Source organism: Scyliorhinus canicula, chromosome 13, assembly GCF_902713615.1.
Source record: "Scyliorhinus canicula chromosome 13, sScyCan1.1, whole genome shotgun sequence".
Lineage (NCBI taxonomy): Eukaryota > Metazoa > Chordata > Chondrichthyes > Carcharhiniformes > Scyliorhinidae > Scyliorhinus > Scyliorhinus canicula.
Window position 1 is genome coordinate 70,166,162 of NC_052158.1, and position 24,085 is coordinate 70,190,246.

The 24,085-nt window shown below is 48.8% G+C and overlaps 1 protein-coding gene across 1 annotated transcript in view; it reads right to left on the reverse strand.

Annotated features, from left to right (window-relative positions):
• The window catches only part of LOC119975612 (phosphatidylinositol 3,4,5-trisphosphate 5-phosphatase 1-like), a 181,103-nt gene that overhangs the window by 85,118 nt on the left and 71,900 nt on the right, over positions 1–24,085 (reverse strand). Inside the window, exons 7-10 of the mRNA XM_038815401.1 lie at positions 8,186–8,266; positions 5,731–5,805; positions 5,295–5,418; positions 2,467–2,573 (exon numbers count right to left, since the gene is read on the reverse strand). Coding sequence (XP_038671329.1) covers positions 2,467–2,573; positions 5,295–5,418; positions 5,731–5,805; positions 8,186–8,266 — 387 coding nt within the window. The remainder of the gene's footprint in view (positions 1–2,466; positions 2,574–5,294; positions 5,419–5,730; positions 5,806–8,185; positions 8,267–24,085) is intronic.

The following is a 24,085-nucleotide window of genomic DNA, read 5'->3' on the forward strand; positions in this document are numbered from 1 at the left end:
TCCCCCCACTCCCATTCCCCCCCCACTCCCATTCCCCCCCCACTCCCATTCCCCCCCCACTCCCATTCCCCCCCACTCCCATTCCCCCCCACTCCCATTCCCCCCCACTCCCATTCCCCCTCCCCCACTCCCATTTCCCCCCCCACTCCCATTTCCCCCCCCACTCCCATTCCCCCCCCCCACTCCCATTCCCCTCCCCCATCCAACTGTTTGCCATCTTTATCACCCTTTTCCTATCTCATCCCCTCGCCCATTCACCTCATCCTGTTTACCCACCGTTCACCTCACCCCCTTTTGTCTGCTCCTGCCCGACCAAATCTCCCCTCCCATTAACCTCCTGCTCACATACCCCCATTTTCTACCGGGCCCCACCCCCCCCCCCCAATTAGACACCCTTTGCCTGTTCGCATTCCTATCTGACACCCTCCTATTCATTGCCCTCCAATTCGCCAACCTCCCATTTGCTTTCTTAAATCCGTTTGCCCCCCAAAACCCCTCGCCAGTCTTGTTCTTCTCCTCCTGGTCACCTTATGCCCGAGACAGTTTACGGAGGGGTAATCAGACAAACAAACCAAAGAAGGAGGAATAATTAGAGAGATTTTAAAGGGAGTTTTTGAAAGAGAGGGACAGAGTGGGAAGGATTTAATTCCAAAATATTGGGTCTGGATGTCTAAAGGTGTGGATGCCAATGTTGGGTTGAAGCCAAGAGGTAAAGACAAAAATACAATCGGAGGACACAGGGGGCTCTGAAGGGTTCATAGGGCTATTGGTGGTGACAGAGATAGGGAGGACCACAGCCATGACTGGCTTTAAAGCCAAGGAAGAGAATGTTTTAATTGAAAGCATTAGAGGACCAAATGCTATTGTTGATCAGTGAACAGAGCAGTGAAGGGCGAGCAGTTCAGTGCAGGAGGTGGGCAGCATGGGTTTGAATGAGCTAATGTTAGGGGAGGGGTGAGGGAAGCCAGACAATTGCAAAAGTGGAATAGTCGGATTTGGAGGTAACAAGCACGTGGATGAGGGAGGAGTGGTGGTGCCTGATGTTACAGGGGTGGAAGTGGGCGGCTTTAGTATTCAGGAGGATTTGGTGTCAGATGTTCAGCTTGTGGTGAAATAGGATGACAAGATTTCTGTTTGAGACAGTGACCAGGGAGGGGATTGGCAAGGGTAAAGAATTTGTGGCAATTGAGTCGAAGACAATGGTTTTGGTATTCCCACTGTTTAACTGGAGGAAATAATTCCTGCAAGACTCAGTGTCAAGGAAACAATCTAACCACATGGAAGCAAAGTTTACAATGCTGGGGCAGGAGAAGAAGCTATTGCTGGAGATTCTTTGACTACAATCATATAAACAGGAATGGCATCCAACAAAGGGAATCTCAATGAGCTGGACAATCGGGAAGAGGTGCTGGGGATGATGGTGTGGGAAAATGCACTGGAAATTGCATCAAAGGGCACTAAGGGTGCCACATAGCATTCCACCTTTGACTTTAGTTGGGTCAATTTGAGTGTCAGCGTTGGAAGGTCGATGTGAGAGTTCCAAATATGGAGGGGCAGGAAAGTTGGCATTGCGCCATTACTCATTAGAAGATTAAGAGGCGATGTTATTGGAACATATATGATCCTAAGGGGATTTGATGGGTAGATACCAGGAGTGTGTTTCCACTTGTGAGAGAGAGAGAGTAGAGCCAGGGAGACAATGTTTAAGAATTTGAGGTCTGCCATTTAAGATGGCGATTAATAGAATTTATTTTGCCTGAAGTGCATGAGTCTATGGAATTCTCTTCCCCAGAAAGCAGCGGAGGCTGTCAGTGAATTTATTCAAGGGAGAGTTAGACAGATGTTTGTGGTAGAAGGGAGTCAAGGATTATCCAGAGAATCCCTACAGTGCAGAAGGAGGCCATTCAGCCCATCGAGTCTGCAACGGCCCTCCAAGAGCTACGCAGGCACACTATGGTAATGGCAAAGTGTTGTGACCACAACCAGATCAGCCATGATATTGAATGGAAGAACAGACTCGAAGGGCTGAATGGCTTACTCCCGTCAGCTGATCCTATGGCCAGAGATTCAAGAAGTGACATCGTGTTCAAGGGCTTTGGAGAAGGAAGTCAGAGTGAAGACGAGACAGTGGTTTGCAAAGGGGAAATACGTCAAGGGTGGATATTTTGATCAGGAAGTAAGGACAAAGATTTTGAAAGGGAAGAGGAAACCCTTTTATATTACCGGCCAGCACAAGATCCAGGAAGGGAAATTAGATGGTCAGTAGTTCAGGGGAATAAAGTCAAGGGAGCAGGGGGTGAATCCCATTGAGAAGATGGGACAGAGTAGGTATGGTAAGAGAATAATCCTTTACATCAATGAACAGGGTTGAACACAGGAAAGAAATCGCCACAATTAGAAAAAGAAATGAATTAAGTGATTGGATCATTGACTTTTCACTTTGATAGCGAGATGCTCATGACAAACCTTAGAGTCAGTGAAGACATACTCCTTCCGTTGTGTTTTCTTCACCTCTGAGTCAATTATGATCACCAACTTGTTCTGGAACTTCTGCGATTTGATTAACTGTAGAACTGAGAAAGTCGTGTTGGTGAGAGAAAGCAGGGGTAGTTACGCTTCACCTCCTGCCTGAGACATTCAAGAGTTTGCATTTCTGGTACCAGCAAGTGCCGAGAGATAATCTGGATGGGCTGAGATCGATTTTGGGTACATTTAGCAGAAATGGGCGGCTCATCTTTGCAGCACAAAGTTCCGGAACAGTCAAGAAGAATCAGTGACATTACAGACAGCCAAGGGCCATTAGCTATAGCATCCGCAAGTGTTAGGAAGTTGGGAAATTAATGAGGTTAACAGTGAACTTGAAATGAAAACAAAATAACAGACAAGTAACAAGACTAGCAGGCATCTAGACAAATAATGAGATGCAATTTTGCCCAGTAACAAGATGAGCAGGCGTCTAGAGACATTGAGGTCCAATTGGCCATATCAGAAACATTGTTTACCAGAGATCACTGGGTCTCTCCAAATGCTAACTTCCAATGGCAAGAAATTTGAGAGATGTAGACAGCCAAATCCACAAGGTGGGATAGCAAAGAGGAGGCTAGTTCTCCATCCAACAGTCAGACAGTAGCTATATAAGACTCTGGTCAGACCCCATTTGGAATATTATGAGCAGTTTTGGGCCCATATCTAAAGAAGGATGCGCTGGCCTTGGAGGGGGTCCAGAGGAGGTACACAAGAATGATCCCGGGAATGAAGGGCTTGTTATTTGAGGTGCGGTTGAGGACTCTGGGTCTATACTCAATGGAATTTATAAGGATGAGCGGGATCTTATTAAAATTTACAGGATACTGGGAGGCCTAGACAGAGTGGACGTGGAGAAGATGTTTTCACAAGTAGGATAGACTAGAACCTGAGCGCACAGCCTCAGACTGAAGGGACCATCTTTAAAACTGAGATGAGGAGGAATTTCTTCAGCCAGAGGATGCTGAATCTGTGGAATCCATTGCCGCAGAAGGCTGTGGAGGCCAAGTCACTGAGTGTCTTTAAGACAGAGATAGATAGGTTCTTGATTAATATAGGGAACAGGGGTGACAGCAGAGTAGCCAATAGATTTGGTGTAGCTTTCATACAGAAATTATTGAGCAAACCAGGCAACTATAACTGCACAAATGTCTCGGTTTTGTCAATGTGGCTCATGTCTTTGAGTTGATAGGTTGTGCGTTCATATCTCATTCTAGAGACTGGAGCTCACATTTCTATGCTGACATTCCAGTGCAGTACTGCAGGAGCACCGTCGGAAATGCTGTCTTTTCTATCAGGTGTTAATGGTAAAATGGGGTTGATGGTAAAATGTCCCATGGCACTATTGTGACAAAGAGCAAGGGAATTCACCCTGGTGGTCTGACCAATACATACCCCTCAACCAACATCATTAAGGCAGGTTAGCCGGTCGTTATCCACATTGCTGTTTCTGGGACCTTGCTGTCCTCACATTGGCTGCCATGTTTCCCATGTTACTACACTTCAAAAGTACTTCATTGGCTGTAAAGTGCTTTGAGAGATCCTGGGATTGTGAAAGTGCAAATGTTTCTTCCTTACCATGGCTACCATGGGGGCTGGTTTAGCTCACCAGGCTAAATCGCTGGCTTTTAAAGCAGACCAAGCAGGCCAGCAGCACGGTTCAATTCCCGTACCAGCCTCCCCGGACAGGCGCCGGAATGTGGCGACTAGGGGCTTTTCACAGTAACTTCATTGAAGCCTACTCGTGACAATAAGCGATTTTCATTTTTCATGGCTACCTAAGGATCGGTAACCATACAGAGACCCAACATAACCCAGAAGCATTTTTTTTTAATACCTTGAGAGTATTCAATTCATTTTTTCCAATTAAGGGGCAATTTGGCATGGCCAATCCACCTACCCTGCACATCTATTGGGTTGTGGGGGCCAAACCCATGCAAACACGGGGAGAATGTGCAAACTCCACACGGACAGTGACCCAGAGCTAGGATCGCTCATGGGACCTCGGTGCCGTGAGGCAACTGTGCTAACCACTTGCACACCGTGCTGCCCTATAACCCAGAAGTAACATGTAGACTCCCAGGGTCAGTTAACAGATGTTAATAACTGTATGCCACACCTACAGCAAAAAGGAGACACCAGCATCCATAAGGGTATGCTGAGGAAACACAGGGGTATCACTGGATAGAGGGGTGATGGTCCTGTCATGATGGATTTTGTTTCCCTTTATTCGTTCATGGGATGTGGGCCTCATTGGTAAGGCCGGATTTAATGCCCATCCTTAAATTCCTTGAACTGAGTGGCTTAACTGGCAGTTAAGATTCTCACATAGGCCAAATCCAGTAAGGGTTTTTAAAGCAATTATAGTTTCATGGTCACGATTACCAAGACTAGCTTTTAAATTCCAGGTTTTATTAATTCAATTTAAATTCCACCTGCTGCTGTTGTGGGATTTGAACCCATGTCCCGCAGACCATTTAGCCTTGGCCTCTGGATTACTAGTTCGGTGAAGTTACCACTACACCACCATCTCTCCCTGTACACGGTGCCACCTGATTGTGCTGGCTCAGTATGTGAACAGGAGGTCGTAAGTGGGGCTGTTTATATTCCTGAGTGTAATGGACGTCAAGTGCACTGTATGTGTGTGTGTATGTGCTTGAGAGACATCTTCAGAGAAGGGAGGAAAAAGTAACGGTGCAGATGCAGCCCTGGTTAAACAGGAATGCAAGAAATGGACATAGATGTGACAGATCACTGATCAGAAAACTTACTTCTGTTGTGATTGTAAAACTTCTCTTCTGGCCCATCCTTTGATTTCTTGATAATTAATTTCCCGTTCTCTATGTCCACCTTCAAATGAATTTTCAGGAAAATTCCAAAACTGTCTAATTTCACCTGAAAAATAGTGGGAATCCTCGTTATTAAATCAGAACTGTTCAGCTATCCCTTCCCTTCTCTTTGGTTGAACTCAAAACAATTACCTGCTGTTCGAAGAGAAGGTGAGCTTGTAGGTGAGGTTGGTCAATTGGCAAGAACAGTGGTTGAGGGCAGGGTTTTTTTTTTTAAGAGGGAAGGTTTTTATAATGTTCACTTCAAAAGGAACTTTGGAGAGGGATTGAGGGGAAGCTATGCACAAACATTCCATTTCAACGCAGCAGCTTATGACCTTGTGTTACTGGCAAACACTTGTCAGCAAAACATGCCTACCTCAAAAACAGGAGCAATTTCCGCGTGTCGGTTTTGAACATCTGCGTCTGGTGACTCAGGCTCGTAATCTCTCACCTGCGCAAAATAATTAGGGAAAGAATGGGACAGGCATTAATCGATCAACTTGCTCCCATCCTATTCTGACCGTGTTTTGTCTCCTCTCCTCAGGTACTTCTCTCTCGTGTTGGTTTAAGGCTCCACAGAACTTGTTCTTTCTCTGCCACCTGACCCAAGTGCTTATTCTTTCTGTGCCCAGACGTTATGGCCCGAATTTTACGTCGCTTGGGGAGGCACACGTCTGACCAGGAAGTGCGTTAAATTGTGCAAGAAGGCATCGGGCGCGTATCCTAATGTCATTGCGCACTCCTGCAATATTTTGGTCGGTGGGCATGCACAAGAGCCGCATGGGCATCCACCGACAAGGGTGCAATTTAGCCTTGAGGGGCCAACTGAATGCAATTTAAAGTGGCCGGCTGCTTTTATGGGTGGTGGGTCCACCAATTGGTCAGGTGGCCTTTACGTTTTAGCAAACCAGGATCCAGGGCGAGATGAACTGCCCGGGCTGAAATAAAATGAACAAAGGTGTCTAGGGACTGAGGTCTATGTGTGATTGTGCTGCCTAGACATGGGTGCCGTAGTTTTGGAGTCAATATTTATTTTTCGCGGGTCAGCAGCTCCCTGAGACAGCTCCGTAGAGGCTGCCCCCCCTGAGGGAGCACATTAGAAACACTAAGCTGCATTCTCCCTGTTCTTGGTGCCGGTTCTCGTCCGGCTTTCCCTGGCAGCACTCTGCCTTTCACGGAACGTGTTTCACGCTGGATGGCCAGCCAGCGAGAAAATGCTCTCCGGGGTCGACCGCAGCCAGGAAAGGGTTTTGGGCCCTCCTCCAAACCCAGTGAGTGCAAACCGCCCACAGGGTGAAAAGCCCAGGCCTATGTGATGTGGAATTTCTGATACTGAGAGGATATGTAGTGTAGTGATTGTCCGACTGGCCTAGTAATACAGACATCTGGACTAACAATCCAGAGAAATAAGGTCGTTTGAGGATGTGAAATCAGTGTTAAAATTCCAGAAATAAAAACTTGCTACAGATGTTGCCTTGGCTGGGAGCAAGCCATTTGGAAAGCAAGAATAGCCACGCAGTGCTTCTGAGGTTTATTTCTGTATGTGGAGCAAGTGACCATCTAAACCTTGTGATCCTGGGGCCAGCACTCGCGGAGTTTCCCTCAGACACTGCTCGGGATGTGGAACACTGGGTCATGATTTCATTAAATAGTTCAAATTTAATGAGCATTTTCACTACTGAGAAACCCTGATGATGGGCCAAAACCCACATAAGTCAAAAACACTGCGGCTGGATCTGTATCTCCCATATTTTTGCCTCTCCGAGACGAAAGAGCTCAATAGACCTGGGTCAGAATCGGAGGCACATAAACAAGGGAGCCATTGAAATAACTTTAAGGTGTACATTAGAGTGGGTTTTTAAACCTTAAAGAACGACTGTCAAAACTAAAGTGTGATCCTGGCTAGGACTGGATGAGACAGCATTGTTGTACCCCTGTGTACAAAGTCAATCCCCCACATCGGGCACAATGCTACAGCCACACTGCGGCAGTAAAGTAGCTCACTGTGGTGCAGCGTGGCCACTGAAAGCCGGGAGACCCTGCTCCAGGGATCTACCCCACTCGCAACGCCTCGCGAGATTCAATGCAATCGAGCGAGATGCTGCGAGGTGAATCCCGCCCACAATGGCACTAAGCCTTACTCTAATGTGCAGATTCCCGAGGCACCTGAGGCTTTGGGATTCAATCCCTTCACCTCGGGGACCTTGGGCAAGCGCCATTTGATACTTGTCCCACGAGGGGGACTAGACGGAACGGCACACGTGGGAGACTCCAAGGGGATCGGAGGCGCCCAGCTGCATGCCCTTTGGGCAGGGTGGTGCCCTTGCACTGCTGGTGCCACTTTGGTACCCTGGAAATGCCAGCCTAGCATCCTGGCAGTGCTACCTGGGTGCCAGCCTGGCAGTGCCAAAGTGCCCAAGTGGCATTGACAGCTGGCCCTGCAAAGATGCCAAGCTGGCATTTTCTGTGCGTGCACGATTGGGCCGGGGTTGCCCAGCGTGGGTGTTGCGGGGGAGGGGGATGCTGGGGCCCTCCCATATTGCGTTCGGGCTTTGGGGGGAGGGGGGGGGGGGGCGGTTGGGGATTCTTTCGTGGGCCTCCGAGATCGGGATGCGATCCGATCTCTCGGTACAATGGGGAGTTCCGGCGAGCAGAGCTCTCCAGTGTAAAAAAAGGGGCCAACGCTCCCCGATCGGGCCCTTTATTCAACACGAGTCGCGTTGAATAATCATGTGTGCCGGGAAACATGCTGCTAAACGCGCTCGCGAGGAGACTTTGTTCCCTTTTGGTAAGATCGCGCCCATTATCTGATGCTGTGAATATGTAAATACCTGGTTCTCTATGGTTGAGAGCACCCTGCTCAGTTCTCCAGCTGTTGAAAGCAACCTTCTGACACTCACGTCAGACGCAATCTGAAAAGACATCGCAATTAACAATTTATGAGTAATCAATGCTCCTCCTCTCCTCTCATGGACACGTGGATTCATTTAATAGCAACCTCCTGTCCAGTTCTCACCAGATCTGTGGGGTGTGTGAGCTTGAGACTCATAGACAGGTAGATCCCAATGAACAAGGAGGTATCCCTCCGTGAATGCAGCAATAACACCAGTGAACAGAAAGGTAAACCCTGAGAATTAATTCCTGTGAGCAAAAGTAGAGTTAACCTCCAGAGATTTGGGAGGTAACCTCCAGTGAATGGAGCGATAATCTCCCAGCTGTAGAATCTTTTACATCCACTTGGGACGGCAAATGGGGCCTTGAATTAATGTCACACCGGCTAGATGGCATCCCCTGACGGTGTAGGACAGCCTCGGTACTGCACCAAAGTGCCGTCCTGAATTATGTGATGCACGTGGAACAAGCCCATAACCTCTTGATTCAGAGTTGAAGGTGCTACCGTTGAGTCATGGATTACAAGTAAATTGGAAGCTCCACAGTAAAGGTCGAAAACTGCCGGGGAATGAAGAAATAATCCTAATAAGTCTAAGCTAGCCGAATGGATGAAGGTCATAACGGCAACTCCACATGAGTTAAAAACAAAATGGCTGTTGCCCATATTATCTCGCTTCTCAGGTATCCCCTTTATAACCATCAGGATTGTGTGAAGAACCTTCAAGATGACACACAATGCACCAACAGCACACCAGAATGATTGGCTGTGATTTTACAGGTCAGGGGAGGCCCTGTCCACAGGCCAGAACGTCGGGGATCTCCGTCAAATCATGGAAGTCCCGATTTCATTTCACTCTCATCTCCCGCCCCAGCAGCGAAGAGTAATTGATGATGGAAGTATGCAGGCACATTGAGTCACTGGGTCAATCAGGCAGGCATGGGGAGGTGAAGAGGGTCATTTGTGAGGACAGGGGGATATTCCAGAAGGGGCGGCCTTGCTGCTGGGGAGTGTGTGGGGCTCTCAGTGGGTCACAGAGTGTCCAATCAGCGGGGTTCTTCCCCACCGAGCCAGGTCTCCCCGTGGAGCAGTGTCCACAGTGACGTGAAGAGTCCCTTGAGTGGCTCTTAATAGGCCATTTAAGCCTCAATCGGCCTAAAGTCAGGAGAGCTCATCCGCCACCTACCCCACCCCGGGTAGAACAGCAGCAGCAGCAGGAAGGTGGTGTGAACAGCACCATCCCAACCCTGTCCCACTGCACACTCCCCGTGACCCAGTAAGATCCCGGCCATCGTGACTGAGACCAAGAAACTTAGAGGCTTAAATTCTGAAGAAATAAATAAACCTTTGAATAAAACATCAGAGCACCACATGAACATAGAGTCTGACAGGAATAAAATCATCCCACAGATTTACCCAATTTCAGGCATAACTGTGGTTGCCAACTCAGGCGGATATATTCCTGGAGGTTTTGTCACAAGACCTCCATAAGCCACTTAGCCCATCGCGTCTGCTCTGCCATTCAATCATGGCTGATATTTTTCTCATCCTCATTCTCCTGCCTTCTCCCCATAACCCCTGATCCCCTTATTAATCAAGAACTTATCTATCTCTGTCTCTCCCATAACCTTTTATTTGCTGTCGAGTGTATGACTTTTAGCCCTTTTCTGAGGAATATATCCTTCCATTTCTAAAACGCCTGGCCAGCCTTCATATTAGTTTGTATTTTTATTATTCTTCTTGTTCTGTTCAAAAGGGGCTTTTGAATGCCTTTGGCACAACAAACATCCAGCTGCCCCTGAAGGTAAGATTTGAGATGGGCAAACTCCCCAAATCGCCTACATGTTTTCTGTGTTCCGTCATTAAGTTAAGGTTGCACTCAGAGGTGACGCGTATGACCCCAGACCCTCAAACAGCCATTTGTACTCTCCAAAGTATTTATGACTAATAAATAAAAGGTGAAAGAAAATGAAAATAACTTGCAATTTCTTTAATGCCCCCGTAATTGCCCCACAGAAAATAAATCTCCCGCTCCTGGAGGCTTCACGGCAGGCCTGGAGTGTCGGCCCCCACTGGAAACCAGCTCAGTAATGAGTGAGCACTTTTAAGGAGGGCAGAGGAGGAAGCTGGAAGATAAAAACTTAAACAGAGAACGCATTGTGTTGCAGAGTCAGTTACCACCAAGCAACAATAGAGGGCTGTGACTGTCTATGGTGCCTGACGCAGCTTGGGATTAGGGCCCCGATTCAGGCTGCTCTGTAGACTCATTATAGATGGAAAGGCGCGTTCCTACTTCCAAAATCTCATCCAGGGAAATCTTTTGGTGATCTGGTGAGCCACAGGACGGGGTAACATTTTCAAAAAGGCCCTTTCGTAGCCACGGGCCATAAATCAAGCAGGCTTTGAGAGAAATGTAGTTAGCCGAATGCCTGCCAGAGACTTCACTACCAGTAATCAGGAAACACAGTGAGAAATCTTCCATTCTCTGCACAGGGCGTGACGGAGGTGAGAAAACCGGCGTGCAGTTCGCTGGCTGCACGGAGGGTTTTGCCTCCAGAGAATCAACGGTTTGTGCAGAGGAAATCTGGAGGCGTGGCCCTCACTGGCAGAGTGGGGCTGGAAGAGGCCGGCAGCTGGGAATCCCAAGAATGACGCATCTTTTTTTTAAAAATTATTTTTATTCAAATTTTTGTCAAAAACAAAATTTTTGCATAACTGTACACAATTAACAGAACAAAATAAGTGTTAACCATATATAGAACATAGAACAGTACAGCACAGAACAGGCCCTTCGGCCCTCGATGTTGTGCCGAGCCATGATCACCCTACTCAAACCCACCCTATACCCGTAACCCAACAACCCCCCCTTAACCTTACTTTTTAGGACACTACGGGCAATTTAGCATGGCCAATCCACCTAACCCGCACATCTTTGGACTGTGGGAGGAAACCGGAGCACCCGGAGGAAACCCACGCACACAGGGGGAGGACGTGCAGACTCCACACAGACAGTGACGAACGGCTGCCACCTCCGACAGAACCCCGCCATGGACCTTCTGAAGGCAAACTTTATTTTCTCGAGACTGAGAAACCCCGCCGTGTCACTAACCCAGGTCTCTACACTCGGGAGCTTCGAGTCCCTCCACATTAAAAGGATCAGTTTCCTGGCCACCAGGGAGGCAAAGGCGAACACGTCGGCCTCTTTCGCTTCCTAAATCTCGGATCGTCTGACACACCAAAGATCGCTATCTCTGGACTCGGCACCACCCGCGTGTCTAAGATCTTGGATATTGCCTTAGCAAAACCCTGCCAGAATCCCTTAAGAGTCGGGCATGCCCAGAACATATGGACATGATCTGCAGGGCTTCCCGCGCACCTCGCACGTTTATCCTCAACCCCAGGCTAAGCCTGGCACATAATGAAGAGGAATTGACCCTATTTAGCGCGTTCGCCCACAGGCCCGCATCCAGCTCCCCGCCTAGCTCCTCCTCCCATTTGCCCTTAAGCTCCTCTACTGGGGCTTTCTCCGCCTCCTGAACGTCACGGTAGATGTCTGAAACCTTCCCCTCCCCTACCCAGGTGCCTGAGACCACCCTATCCTGTATCCTGCGTGGGGGTAGCAGCGGGAATGATACCACCTGTTTTTTCAGAAAGGCGGGTACCTGAAGGTATCTGAAAGCATTTCCAGGGGGCAGACTGAATTTCTCCTCCAGCGCTTTCAGGCTGGGAAAGGATCCGTCTATGAACAGGTCCCCCATCCTTTTAATGCCTGCCCTATGTCAGCTTTGAAACCCTCCGTCTATCTTGCCCGGGACAAATCTGTGTCTATTACGTATCGGGGACCAGAATGAGTCTCCCTCCGCCCCCCTGTGCCTTCTCCACTGACCCCAGATCTTTAATGCTGCCACCACCACCGGACTAGAGGAGTAGCGGGCCGGCGAGAACGGCAGAGGTGCCGTTACAAGTGCCACTAAGGTGGTACCTTTACATGAGGCCGCCTCTAGCCGCTCCCACGTCGACCTGTCCCCCAATACCCATTTCCTAATCATGACTATGTTAGCCGCCCAATAGTAGCTGCAAATGCTGCACTCGACTGCGCTCCAGGTACAGTCTCTTTACTCGCAGGGTCTTATTTGCCCATACGAATCCCGAGATGATCTTGTTCACCCGCTGAAAGATGGACTTAGGGATGAAGATGGGAAGGCACTGGAAGACGAACAGAAATCTGGGGAGGACAGTCATCTTAACAGTCTGCACCCTCCCTGCTAGAGATAGCGAGACACGTCCCACCTTTCGAAGTCCCCCTCCATCTGCTCTACCAGCCGAGATAGATTAAGCTTGTGGAGGGCATCTCACTTTCGAGCCACCTGTATCCCTAGGTACCGAAAGCTCTTCTCGACCAACTGCAGCGGAAGCTCTCCCAGTACCTTTTCATTCCCCTTAGCTTGGATCATGAACATCTCTCTTTTCTTCTCCTTTAGTTTGTACCCCGAGAAATTGCCAAAGTCCCTCAGAAACTGCATGACCTCCCCATCCCCTCTAGTGGGTCCGAAATGTACAGGAGCAGATCATCTGCATAAAGTGAGACCCGATGCTCCACCCCCACCCCCCCCTACCCCCGAACCAACCCCCGCCACTTCTTTGAAGTCCACAGCACTATAGCCAGCGGCTCTATCGCAAGGGCGAATAATAACGGGGAGAGGGGGCACCCGTGCCTCGTCCCCCGATGGAGCCTAAAGTATTCCGACCTCACCCTGTTCATGCACACACTTGCCACGGGGGCCTGGTAGAGTAGCTAGACCCAACCTATGAACCCTTCACCGAATCCGAATCTTCTTAGTGCTTCCCACAGGTACTCCCATTCCACCCGGCCAAAGGCTTTCTCCGCGTCCATTGCTGCCACCACTTCTGCCTCCCCTCCCTCTGAGGGCATCACGATTATGTTTAGGAGCCTCCGTACATTGGAGTTCAATTGCCTGCCCTTGACGAAGCCTGTCTGATCCTCCCCTATCATCCCAGGGACACAGTTCTCAATCCTAGCAGCTAAGATCTTGGCCGGCAGTTTGGCATCTATGTTCAGGAGCGATATCGGTCTATAAGATCCACACTGTAGCGGATCTTTCTCTCGCTTGAGGATGAGTGAAATCGAAGCCTCTGACATTGTTGGGGGTGGGGGTGGGGGGGGGGGGGTCCCTCTCTCTTTGGCCTCATTAAAGGTCCACAGCAGTTCCGAAAATTTCTTGTAGAATTCTACAGGGTAGCCGTCCGGCCCTGGGGCTTTGCCCAACTGCATGTTCCCTCAAGCCTTTACCAACTCCTCCAGCTCTATCGGGGCGCCCAGTCCTTCCACCAGATCCTCTTCCTACTTTTGGGAACCTCAGTTGGTCCATAAAGGTGCCCGTTAGTCCGTTAGCGGCGGGAGCTGCCGAAAACGGAACCTAGCCGCGCATGGCTGCCACCGGAAGTCGGCGCGCCATTTTTAAATGACGTCCCAATCTCGGATACAAAACACAGAAACCGAGAGATCCCCCTCCCCCCCCCCTACCCCCCGATACACAAGGGGGACCATGTACATGAACAAGGGGAACACCCACTACCCCCCACGAGCTCCCCTTGGCACTGCCCGCCGGCACTGCCCCCTGGAACTGTCCCCTGGCTCTGTCCTCAGCCGGGGGCAGTCCCAGGGGACAGTGTTGAGGAACAGTGTCAGGGGGCAATGCCAGGATTATGGCCTGGGCATGTGCCTCTGCCCCCCCCCCCCCCCCCCCCCCCCCCCCCCCCGGGGGCTATACTTCACACATGTGCCCCCGGCGGGTTCCCTTCACCTGGTTCCCAATTTTGAAAGGTAGTTGTGATGCGACCATCAATTCACACGAGACGGAGAGTTGAAGTGAACTGTGGTTTTAATCAGCTAGAACTGTGCCTGCCTGCGACTGCTCTGCACTGAGAGCCGCCTGCAGGACAGCAGATCTATATACCTCCCCCGAGGGGGCGAAGCCCACAAGGGCACCAACATGATACAATGCATTGTAATGTAATACAATGGTCCATACGTGGAGCCCACAAGGGTATCGACATAGTACAATGTAGTAATGTAATACAGTGGTGAATGGTTGCCGTAATACATTCACCACAAGTTGTAAACTTCGCCAATGTATCGTCATGTCTAAAACTCTAGTTCGACCACACTTGGAATATTGTGTCCAGTTCTGGTCGACTCATTATAGGAAGGATGAGGATGCTTTGGAGAGGGTACAGAGGAGATTTACCAGGACGGTATCTGGACTGGAGGGCATGTCTTATGAAGAAAGGTTGAGGGAGCTAGGGCTTTTCTCACTGGAGCTAAGAAGGCAGAGAGGAGACTTGATAGAGGTCTACAAGGTGATGAGAGGCATGGATAGAGTGGATAGCCAGAGACTTTTCCCCTGGGTGGAAATGGCTGTCACAAGGGGACATCATTTTAAGGTGATTGGAGGAAGGTATAGGGGAGATGTCAGAGGTAGGTTCTTTACACAGAGAGTGATGGGTGTGTGGAATGCACTGCCCAGCAGAGGCGGTGGAGTCAGAGTCATTAGGGACATTTAAGCGTCTCTTAGAGAGGCACATGGACAACAGTAATTTGAAGGGGTGTAGGTCAGGTTGATCTTAGAATAGGATAAATGGTCGGCACAACATCGTGGGCTGAAGGGCCTGTACTGTGCTGTACTGTTCTATGTTCTATGTCATGTCAACAAGGGGGTAATTCCAAAAGCGGGGGTGGTAATTTTGGAGGCAGCCTGCTGACTGCATTTAAATGTGGGTCGCTACCTGTCTGGGCGGGAATCTCGATACGCCACTGGCAGGGGGAAATCGGAGAACCAGAACTCGCTGGCAAAACTGTCATTTTCCGAATATCGCGAGATTTTGCATCCGCGTTGCCGTTTGCGCTTGTGGTGAGCAGGGCCACAAAATCGCGGTAACAGATTTTTGATAGGCAAGGGAGTCAAGGGTCATCGGGAATGTGCAGGAAAGTGGAGTTGAGGTACAACCAGATCAGTCATGGTCTTACTGAATCGCAGAGCAGGCTCGAAGGGCTGAATGATCTATTTCTGCTCCTAAGTCCTAAGATTCAGGCGTACAGTAAGGCCTGCTTTCTGATTCAATGCAGCCTGAGTTAACCGAGGAGATGAAGCATAAAGAATGCAGTGTAAGAAAACCATGACTCCATGAGTAACACGCTTGCCACAGAATCAGAAAGCCATGGGCTCTACGTACATACTAAACACTTGTGCATAAAATCTAGGCTGACCATACTCCAGCACTGAGGGAGTACTATATGGTCAGAGGGATCATATTTCTGACAAAATGTTAAACTAAGGCCTCAGCTGGCACGTCAAGCACCTTAAAAAGATAATTCCACGACAATTTATTTTTCCAAAGATCAGGGGAGTTCCCCACCGGGTCCTGCCCCATATTTATCCCTTAACCAGCATCACTAAGAACAGACTATTTCTGGGATCTTGCTGTGCGTGAATTTGGCTGCCAGATTTCCTACATTACAACCGTGACACTTCAAACAAAGATACTCGATTAGTTGCTTTTGGATGTTATGAAACGGTGAGAGCTGCTATTCAAATGCAAATCTTTCTTTTGAACTTTTGGCCATGTTCTGAGGTACTGCTGCAACTGATCCACTGCTCTGATGGTTTCAATGGGTAAATGCACCTTCCAGAGTTGAACTCAGCCCCTCACACAAGCAAAGGGCTGGGTTTTGACTACCACCCCATACTGAGTTGGCTGCTCTCCGCTGGAAAGACTGAGGTTGCAGCTTATCTCGTCAGCCACACAGTGTCAAGGCCCAACCCCCTCGGAGGTCAGGGTGGAGGAGCAGGGAGCGAGAAGTCAGGGTTCGCTTTCCTGTGAATTTAACACCCACAGGGAGTTGTTGATGAGAATAGAACGGACGCATTTAAGGGGCGGTTAGACAGTCGTACGAGGGTGAAGGGAATAATAGAGGGTGACATTGGTGGATTTAAATGACGAAAGACGGCAGGAAGTTCGAACGGAGCATAAACATCAGCATCGACGGATTGATCCGAATGGCCTGAACCTGTGCGGCTTTTCAAGTGTACTGCACCCACTGAAAAATGCACAGGGGCAAGAAGTGCTGCCCTACACAGACAAATAGCCCACTGACAGTCACTGCCTGGATTCGTACCAATGAACAAGTAGTGCAACCAATCACAGAACACACCCAACCCAGCAGGGGAAAAAAAAACAGCTCAGCCCAGTATTCTTATTTCCCTGATTTTACAGGGGGAGGGATAATTATCGGATTACAGTTTTTCTGTGGGGAGTCTGACGGGACGTCACAGTTTCGTTTTGCGAAGAACAGAAGACTCTTGCGAAGTAACAGCGGGAGGGGAAGCTGCGTGCGACACACTCATTCATTATTGGCCAAGACTTCCCCCTGAGCTATTTTTGCTGACGCTTATGCGACTGTTTGTCGAGCATCAAAGGAGGGCAGCATGCAAACCCTTTTCTGCCGAGCTGCAGCCAGATCAAAAGAGATTAGTGTGTATTTTTAGAAAGGGAGCTGATTTGAAAGATAGCTGCAGCAGGAAGTGCTGAAAGGTGCTTCAGTCGTCCTTTGACAGAATATTCTGCTGTGGAGTGAAACGGAGACAAATTTGCGGCAAGAGGTTCTGAGGAAAACTTAGGGAAGTCGGCTTTGCTCTTTTTGAAAAAGGAGAGGCTTTAAGTAGACCCTAATGGATGACTCTGAAAGGTATGAACAAAGTGGATCCTCAGGCAAACCATTCATCGCGATAAGTGAATAGAAAATACCAGCATTAACGTCAAAAAAATGTCCAAACTTTATTTGTTGAAGGAAGAGATAATCAGTAAATTAATTAAAGGACTTAAGGAATACCTGCTAATTGGAGAGCTAGGAGAGGAGCTTAAAGGGTTGGTCAATGTGATGAAATCTCACAAGATTTCCATTAATAGAAAGAAGTGGATGGATAAAGGAGGGAATCGCTGAGATTGTTCCAGGGCAAAGCAGTCCGCCTGATTTGAATCCCATCCACCATCTCAGGGGAGTGTCCGAGGCCCAACAATCAATTGCTTCATCAATGGACTCCCATCCATCGTAAGGTCAAAAGTGGGGATGTTCGCTGATGACTGCAAATGTTCAGCACCAATCGCGACTCCTGAGATATTGAATAAGTCCATGTTCAAATGCAGCAAGACCTGGGCAATAACCAGACTTGGGCTGACAAGTGGCAAGTTACATTTGTGCCACATAAGTGCCAGGCAATGACCATCTCCTACAAGAGAGAATTCAACTGTCCCCCTTGTCATGATATGCAAACATGCAGATAATGATATACCGACAGGCAGCTAATGAACACAGAGAACAGGACAGAACCAATGAGCAGGCAGGACACTCAGGAGTGGTATCTCACTATAAAAGGCATGAGGCATTCACACTCCGCCTCTTTCCACTGATGAAATCTACAGTGAGTCAGGGTGTATGTACAGTATCACACCTCCATCACGTGGCTAAGAGCTAGTCTAGTTCAGTCAGACAGAGTAACCACACTTAGGTTAGCAGAGAGTCGAACTCATAGAGAACTGTGCTAACTGAGCTACTGGTTCAATAAATCAGATTGAACTAACTTCAAGGTCTGGGGTATCTTTTGGTCAAAGCTGCATCCAGTTGCAGCCTGTGTTATCCCAGAGTACATAACACATCACCGCTTGATATTCAATAGCACTACCATCACTGAATCCCCCACTCCTCAACACCGGGGCCTCGCAAGGATGTGTGCTCAGTCCTCCTCTGAACTCCCTATATACACACACGACTGTGTGGCAAGATTCAACTCCAATTCGATCTCTAAGTTTGCAGATGATACGACTGTGGTGGGCCGTATCTCAAACAACGACGAATCAGACTACAGAAGGGAGATAGATCACTTGGTTACATGGTGTACCGAAAACATCCTCTCTCTAAATGCTGGAAAGACCAAGGAACTATCATGCACCTTCAGGAAGCGTAGCATGGCACCCCACCCTTCCCCACACCGTCTACATCAATGGCTCCCAAGTGGAGATCGTCAATAGCTTTGAGTTCCTGGGGGTCACCATCACCTGTCCTGGTCCACTCACGTTGATGCAACAGTCAAGAAAGCCCAACAACGTCTCAACTTCCTACGGAAGCTAAAGAAATTCAGCATGTCTGCGTGGACTCTCACAAACTTCTACAGATGTGCCATAGAGAGCATCCTATCCGGCTGCATCCCAGCCTGATATGGCAACTGCTCAGTCCAAGATTGCAAGAAACTGCAGACTGCGGTGAACTCAGCCCAACGCATCACACAAGCTTGCCACCCTCCCATTGATTGTGTGTACACCTCCCGCTGCCTCAGGAAGGCAGACAGCATTGTCAGAGACCCCTGCCACCCAGGCTTTGCCTCTTCCAGACTCTTCCATCAGGCAGAAGATACAGAAGTCTGAAGACCCGCACATCCAGACATAGGAACAGCTTCTTCCCCACAGCTACTAGACTCCTCAACGACTCTCCCTCAGACTGATCTGTTCCCTGTAAGACACTATTTACCACGCCCTATGCTGCTTTTGCTCATGTATTGCTTGTTTGGCCCTTGTTCCGCACTGTAACCAATCACTATTTGTTGATGTACCATTTGTCAATGTACTCTGTTGATTATTCTTTTGTGTACTATGTACCTACTGTGTACGTTCCCTTGGCTGCGGAAAAATACTTTTCACTGTACTTTGGTACATGTGACAAGAAATAGCAATATTAACATCTTGGGGGTTACCATTGATCAGAAACTGAACTGGACTCATCATATTAATACTTTGGCTAACAGGGCAGGTCAAAGGCTAGGAATCCTATGTCGAGTAACTCACTTCCTGACCCCCCCCAAAGCCTGTCCACCATCTACAAGGTACAAGTCAGGAGCATAATGGAATACTCTTTACTTGCCTAGTGAGTGCAGGTCCAACAACATCCCTACTCCTGTACTCTAATCCTCTCACTGCTGTACCTGCAGACTTACCTTCAATGACTGGTGCACGAGGATACCCAGGTCTCATTGCACACTCCCCTCTCTCAATCGTTAGCCATTCAGATAATAATCTGCTATCCAGTTTTTGAGGCTAAAACGGATAACCTCACATTTCTCCAGATTATACTGCATCTGCCATGTATTTGCCCACTTACTCAACTTGCCCAAATCCCACTGACACATCTCTGCATCCTCCTCACATTTAACCCTCCCACCCAGCCTTGTGTCATATGCAAGTTTGGAGATACTACATGTTTAGTTCCCTCATCTAAATCATTCAAATATATTGTGAATAGCTGGGGTCCCAGCACCGATCCCTGCGGTACCCCACTAGTCACTGCCTGCCATTTGGAAAAAGACCCGTTTATTCTTGCTCTCTGTTTCTTGTCTGCCAACCAGTTTTCTGTCTATCTCAGTACACTACCTTTTTTTAATCAAGGTGAAGGAAGTAGTGAAAGGGTGGGCAGGTAGCATGGTGGCTGTGTTATAGAGATAGCAAACCAGAAGCCTGGACTACTGATCCAGGGACACAAGTTCAAATCCCGCTATGGCAACTGGGAAAAGTTCAAATTCAGTAAATAAATAAACTAGAATGAAAAAGCCAAGGCTGTACTCCTACACCCCGCCTGCCGCAAGAACGCCACGGGCGAGTCGTGGACAATGGAGAAGTCCATTGACCTTGGGCGGGATTCTCCGGTCGCCGGACAGACCTGGCTGGAGAATCCCACCCCCAGTCTCAGTAATGGTGACCATGAGGCTGCTGAATTGTTGTTTAGAAAATGCTCCTTGGGTGAAGAAATCTGCTGTCTTTATCTGGTCAGGCCCCAGACCCACACCAATATGGTCGGCTCTTAACTGTTCTCTGGAATGGCTGGCCAAACCACTCAATTGCCAAGAGGGTGGCTCATCACCACCTTCTCAAGAGCAATTGAGAATGGGCAATAATGCTGGCCTTTGTCAGTGACGGGTACATCCTGTGAATGAATGAATGAATAAAAAAAGTAATGGGTGAGGGATTTGGTGGGTAGTTGGGATTGAAAGGCAGATAGGGACAGATCTATATACAAGAATGAGGAGGCTTGTTGGACCCATTGTGAGGTTCTATCTTCCTGAAAAAAAAATCTGTTTACAAGCAAGGTGGCATTTGGAAACAGCAGAGACAGTTGTGGGTTAAGGATGGGTTTAAGTGTGATGTTGCTGCAGATTACAAGTCCTGGCATGCCCCAACATACATCTCAGGGGCACAATCTCTCTGGTGATAGGTCAGATTTTTAGGCTCGGGTTGAACAAACAGGAGCACCTGCTTCACAAGAAAAACATTTCCTATTTTCCGTCACCTGCAGGTCGAATCTAACCTGTCTGCAAATTAAAAATAAACCACCCCAATCTTAATTTAAAATAATAAACTTGTTTTTAACGTACATGTGCTCATTGTCCCTTTAAGGGCAACACAGCAAATTAAGGGGATGGTCACCACAGTGCAGTACCTTACTAAATCACTGAGAAACATCCCAAGGGGATCCACTAATAATCAATTGCTTTGAACCACAGTTATACTATTGTTAAGTAGCTGAAAAGGGAAGCCATTTTGTACCTTTGACACTGCCAGGTGGTCAGATGGCCTTGACATGCCCAAGGGCAGAGCAAACATGGCTGAACCCACCTTTGCGTTCTTTGCCTTTGGCTCGTTTGGTACGTTGGCCATTTGACTAAATTCCCTACAGTAATTTATGTTTCAAAAGCATTTTATTGGCAGCATCACAAGGTCACGAAAGGTGTTATACAAATGCAAGTTTTTCTTTTTTTTTGTAGGCGAGTAACGTCAAAGAGCACAATGCAGTCCCTCTCTGGGTCAGGGAGACATAAGAATGTTGCAGAAAATGAAGAGAAATGAATTCAAATGGAGAAGGGATTGTAAAGGAAAAGTCCTTCAATCACCGTTGGAAATAGAGTGATGTACCATCATCAAAACCTAGAATGTAGTGATGAATCATGAGGTGTCTTTGTTGCTATGGATCACCGTCTGGTATCTTGCTGTCCCAGATCACAGCAGAAAAGGATGCCCTCGGGGCATTTTAACTGTTATTTCTGTGCAGTTGAACTCATTGGGGAGCACTGTTTGCGTTAAATTGATTGGCTTGTGGTCTTGCCATAACCAGCGGTAGAACACAAACAGAAGTTGTGGAACTGGAAAGCACGCAACTTATGACGTACACATGCAGCTCACTTGGGTCCTTGTGCCCTGTGTTGACAAAATTTTCCTCTCTGATCTGCTGTAGACACAAAACAGGGAACATTCCCAAAACCTATCCTACAGGCAGGCACAAACGGTCAATGGGTAATGCAGATATGAGGGAAGATGGAGATTTTCCTTCCTGTGATGGGGATATCTCATTGCATATTCTTTCCTTAAATAGCAGAGGTCAGAAAATTTCCCTTGCTAATTTGTGTTTCAATGGCGCAATTGAACTAAATGGGTTCAAAGTCCCATAGCGAGTGCATTTAGCCGCGTGTTTTCAGGCGCTCACAGCGCCGAGTAATACAACGTTATCCTTGTCACTCGGGTTAGATAGGGGGCCTCAGCAGGGCACACGCAGCCGAGGCCACACATAGCCACATTTCTTGCACTGAGGAGCTCCGCCTGCCAGAACTCCTTAGTGTAGCGAGAGATCAGAATGCTATTTTTAAATGGAATCCCAATCTCTGGAACCCCCTATCCCCCAAGCCCCAATTCACTACGAGGGGATCCCCCGGCTCCCCTCCATTCCCAAACGCACCCACAGCCCGATCGCCGCCGTGTGGAAAATGCCAGCTTGGCACCTTGGCAGTGGCAGCCCAGTACCTTGGTGGTCCCCTGCCAGTTGGCAGTGCCATCTGGGCACCTTGGCCATGCCCAGGTGGCACCAGCAGTGCCAGGTTTCTACCCTTCCCAAAGGGCATACCCCTGGGGGCCTTAGATTCCCTGGGAAGCCCCACAATGCCGTTCTGTCTGGTCCCTGTTTATCTAGGCCAGTACTGAATGGTGCTCATTCGAAGTCTCAGAGGCAAGGGAAATAGATGCCAACGCCTCAGGTGCCTCGGGAAACTGCAAGTTAGAGTGAGACTAGCTGTCCGGCTCTAATATGCAGATTTGCCAAAAAGTGATCCTGGCCACAATGGGCAGGATTCACATTATAACGTCTCGTGAGACTGCAAGGGTCACGAGGTGTCTCTCAGCTTCTATTGGCCACATTGCGCCATGGCGTGCTGCCTTTAGGGTGCAGCGGGGACATCCAAACGCACCCAATTTGTCTAAAAGTTGCTGCTAATTAAAACGAAATGCACTGAAGATACATCAGCCATCTCCCAATGTGAAGAGGTAACTCTTACGTTACAGTGCAATTAGAGGCAATATGTGTCATTGCCCTGTGTTATAATCCGTACGAGACCTACGGGTCGGTCCAATTAGTTTTCCCGTGATTCCCGTTGAGTATGAACTCCACAGCTGAGGGGCGGTGTCAAGATCAGTGGAGCCATGGACACTGGGCGCAATTTACCGGCCGCGTTCCACTGGAATCGGGACAGGATCGGAGAGGCCTCTACTGGGATTGCTGGCGATCGTAACGGGATCCTGCCTACAATGGATGAAACCCAGACTCGCATAATTAAAAGCTTAAAAGCTCACTTAGCTATGCTGCCGCCAGATCTGACTGACACTCGACGTGTATTGGCCTTGCCAAGGAGACCCCAGCTGGGTGCCGCTCAGCACTGGTCTCCACAGACAGGGACCAGCCAAAACAACACTTAGGGGGCTCTCCCAGGTGATCGGAGCCCCCCTGGTGATTGGCCTCTGGCCAGGCTGGCAACCTGGCACTGCTGATGCCACCCAGACAACTTGGCATTGCCAGTTTGGCACCCTGACAACGTCCCCAGGTGCCTTTGCCCCTGCCAGGGATCGGGCACGGGGGTGACCTGTTGGCATGTGGTGCGGGGAGGATTTGAGGTCCCCCCAACAGCTGGGTCCAGGGGTCGAATCGGAGGGTCGAGAGATCAGGGTGCCAGAGCTCCACTCGCTGGAGCTCCTCAGTGAAGGAAATGATGCTAAAATTAGCCCGGGGGGGGGGGTCGATAGCGGGGTAGTTAGTGCCGGGAACAGCCCCGCTAATCCCGCCCAGAATGGACGCTGTTTTTTTTAGATGAATTGTGCCCACTATGTATAAAGGCTTGGTCCGAGTGGGAGCCGAGCAGGGAGATCTCGACTGGGACCTGTGTATAGGTGTAAATAGTTTCTTGTTCAACAAACAGTTTATTTTAGCCTCTTATGTGGACACAATACCCTGCAATGAAGCATTGGGGCAGAGTTTAACGCTACCTGTCCAGTGCGCAATTAAAAATGGGCAGGTATCTTACCCACACAAACTTCAACCTTTTCCAGACAATTTGTGGTTCTGCAGGAGGCACAAAGCGGCTGCTAAAAGAAGGCAGCAATTTATATGACTCGGGGTCTTATTGCATCACTGGGACCCTGCATGCAGTGGAACCAGGGGGCCAAGACACAAAAGCCTGGAAGCTGGGACAAAGTAGACCAGTAGCTCTACCAAAGGACAGAAATGCCCTACAGATTAAGGCAAACCATTATCTTCATGCAGAAGGGGCAAAGGTTCTGCTCCAGACTCACAGAAGGAAATTTGCAGGGCTCTATGCCCTAGTGTCTCCATCATCCTCTTTCTCACTGTGATACGGTCCTGAACCTCCTGCACGCCACTTAGCTGCAGGTTGGCCAGAAG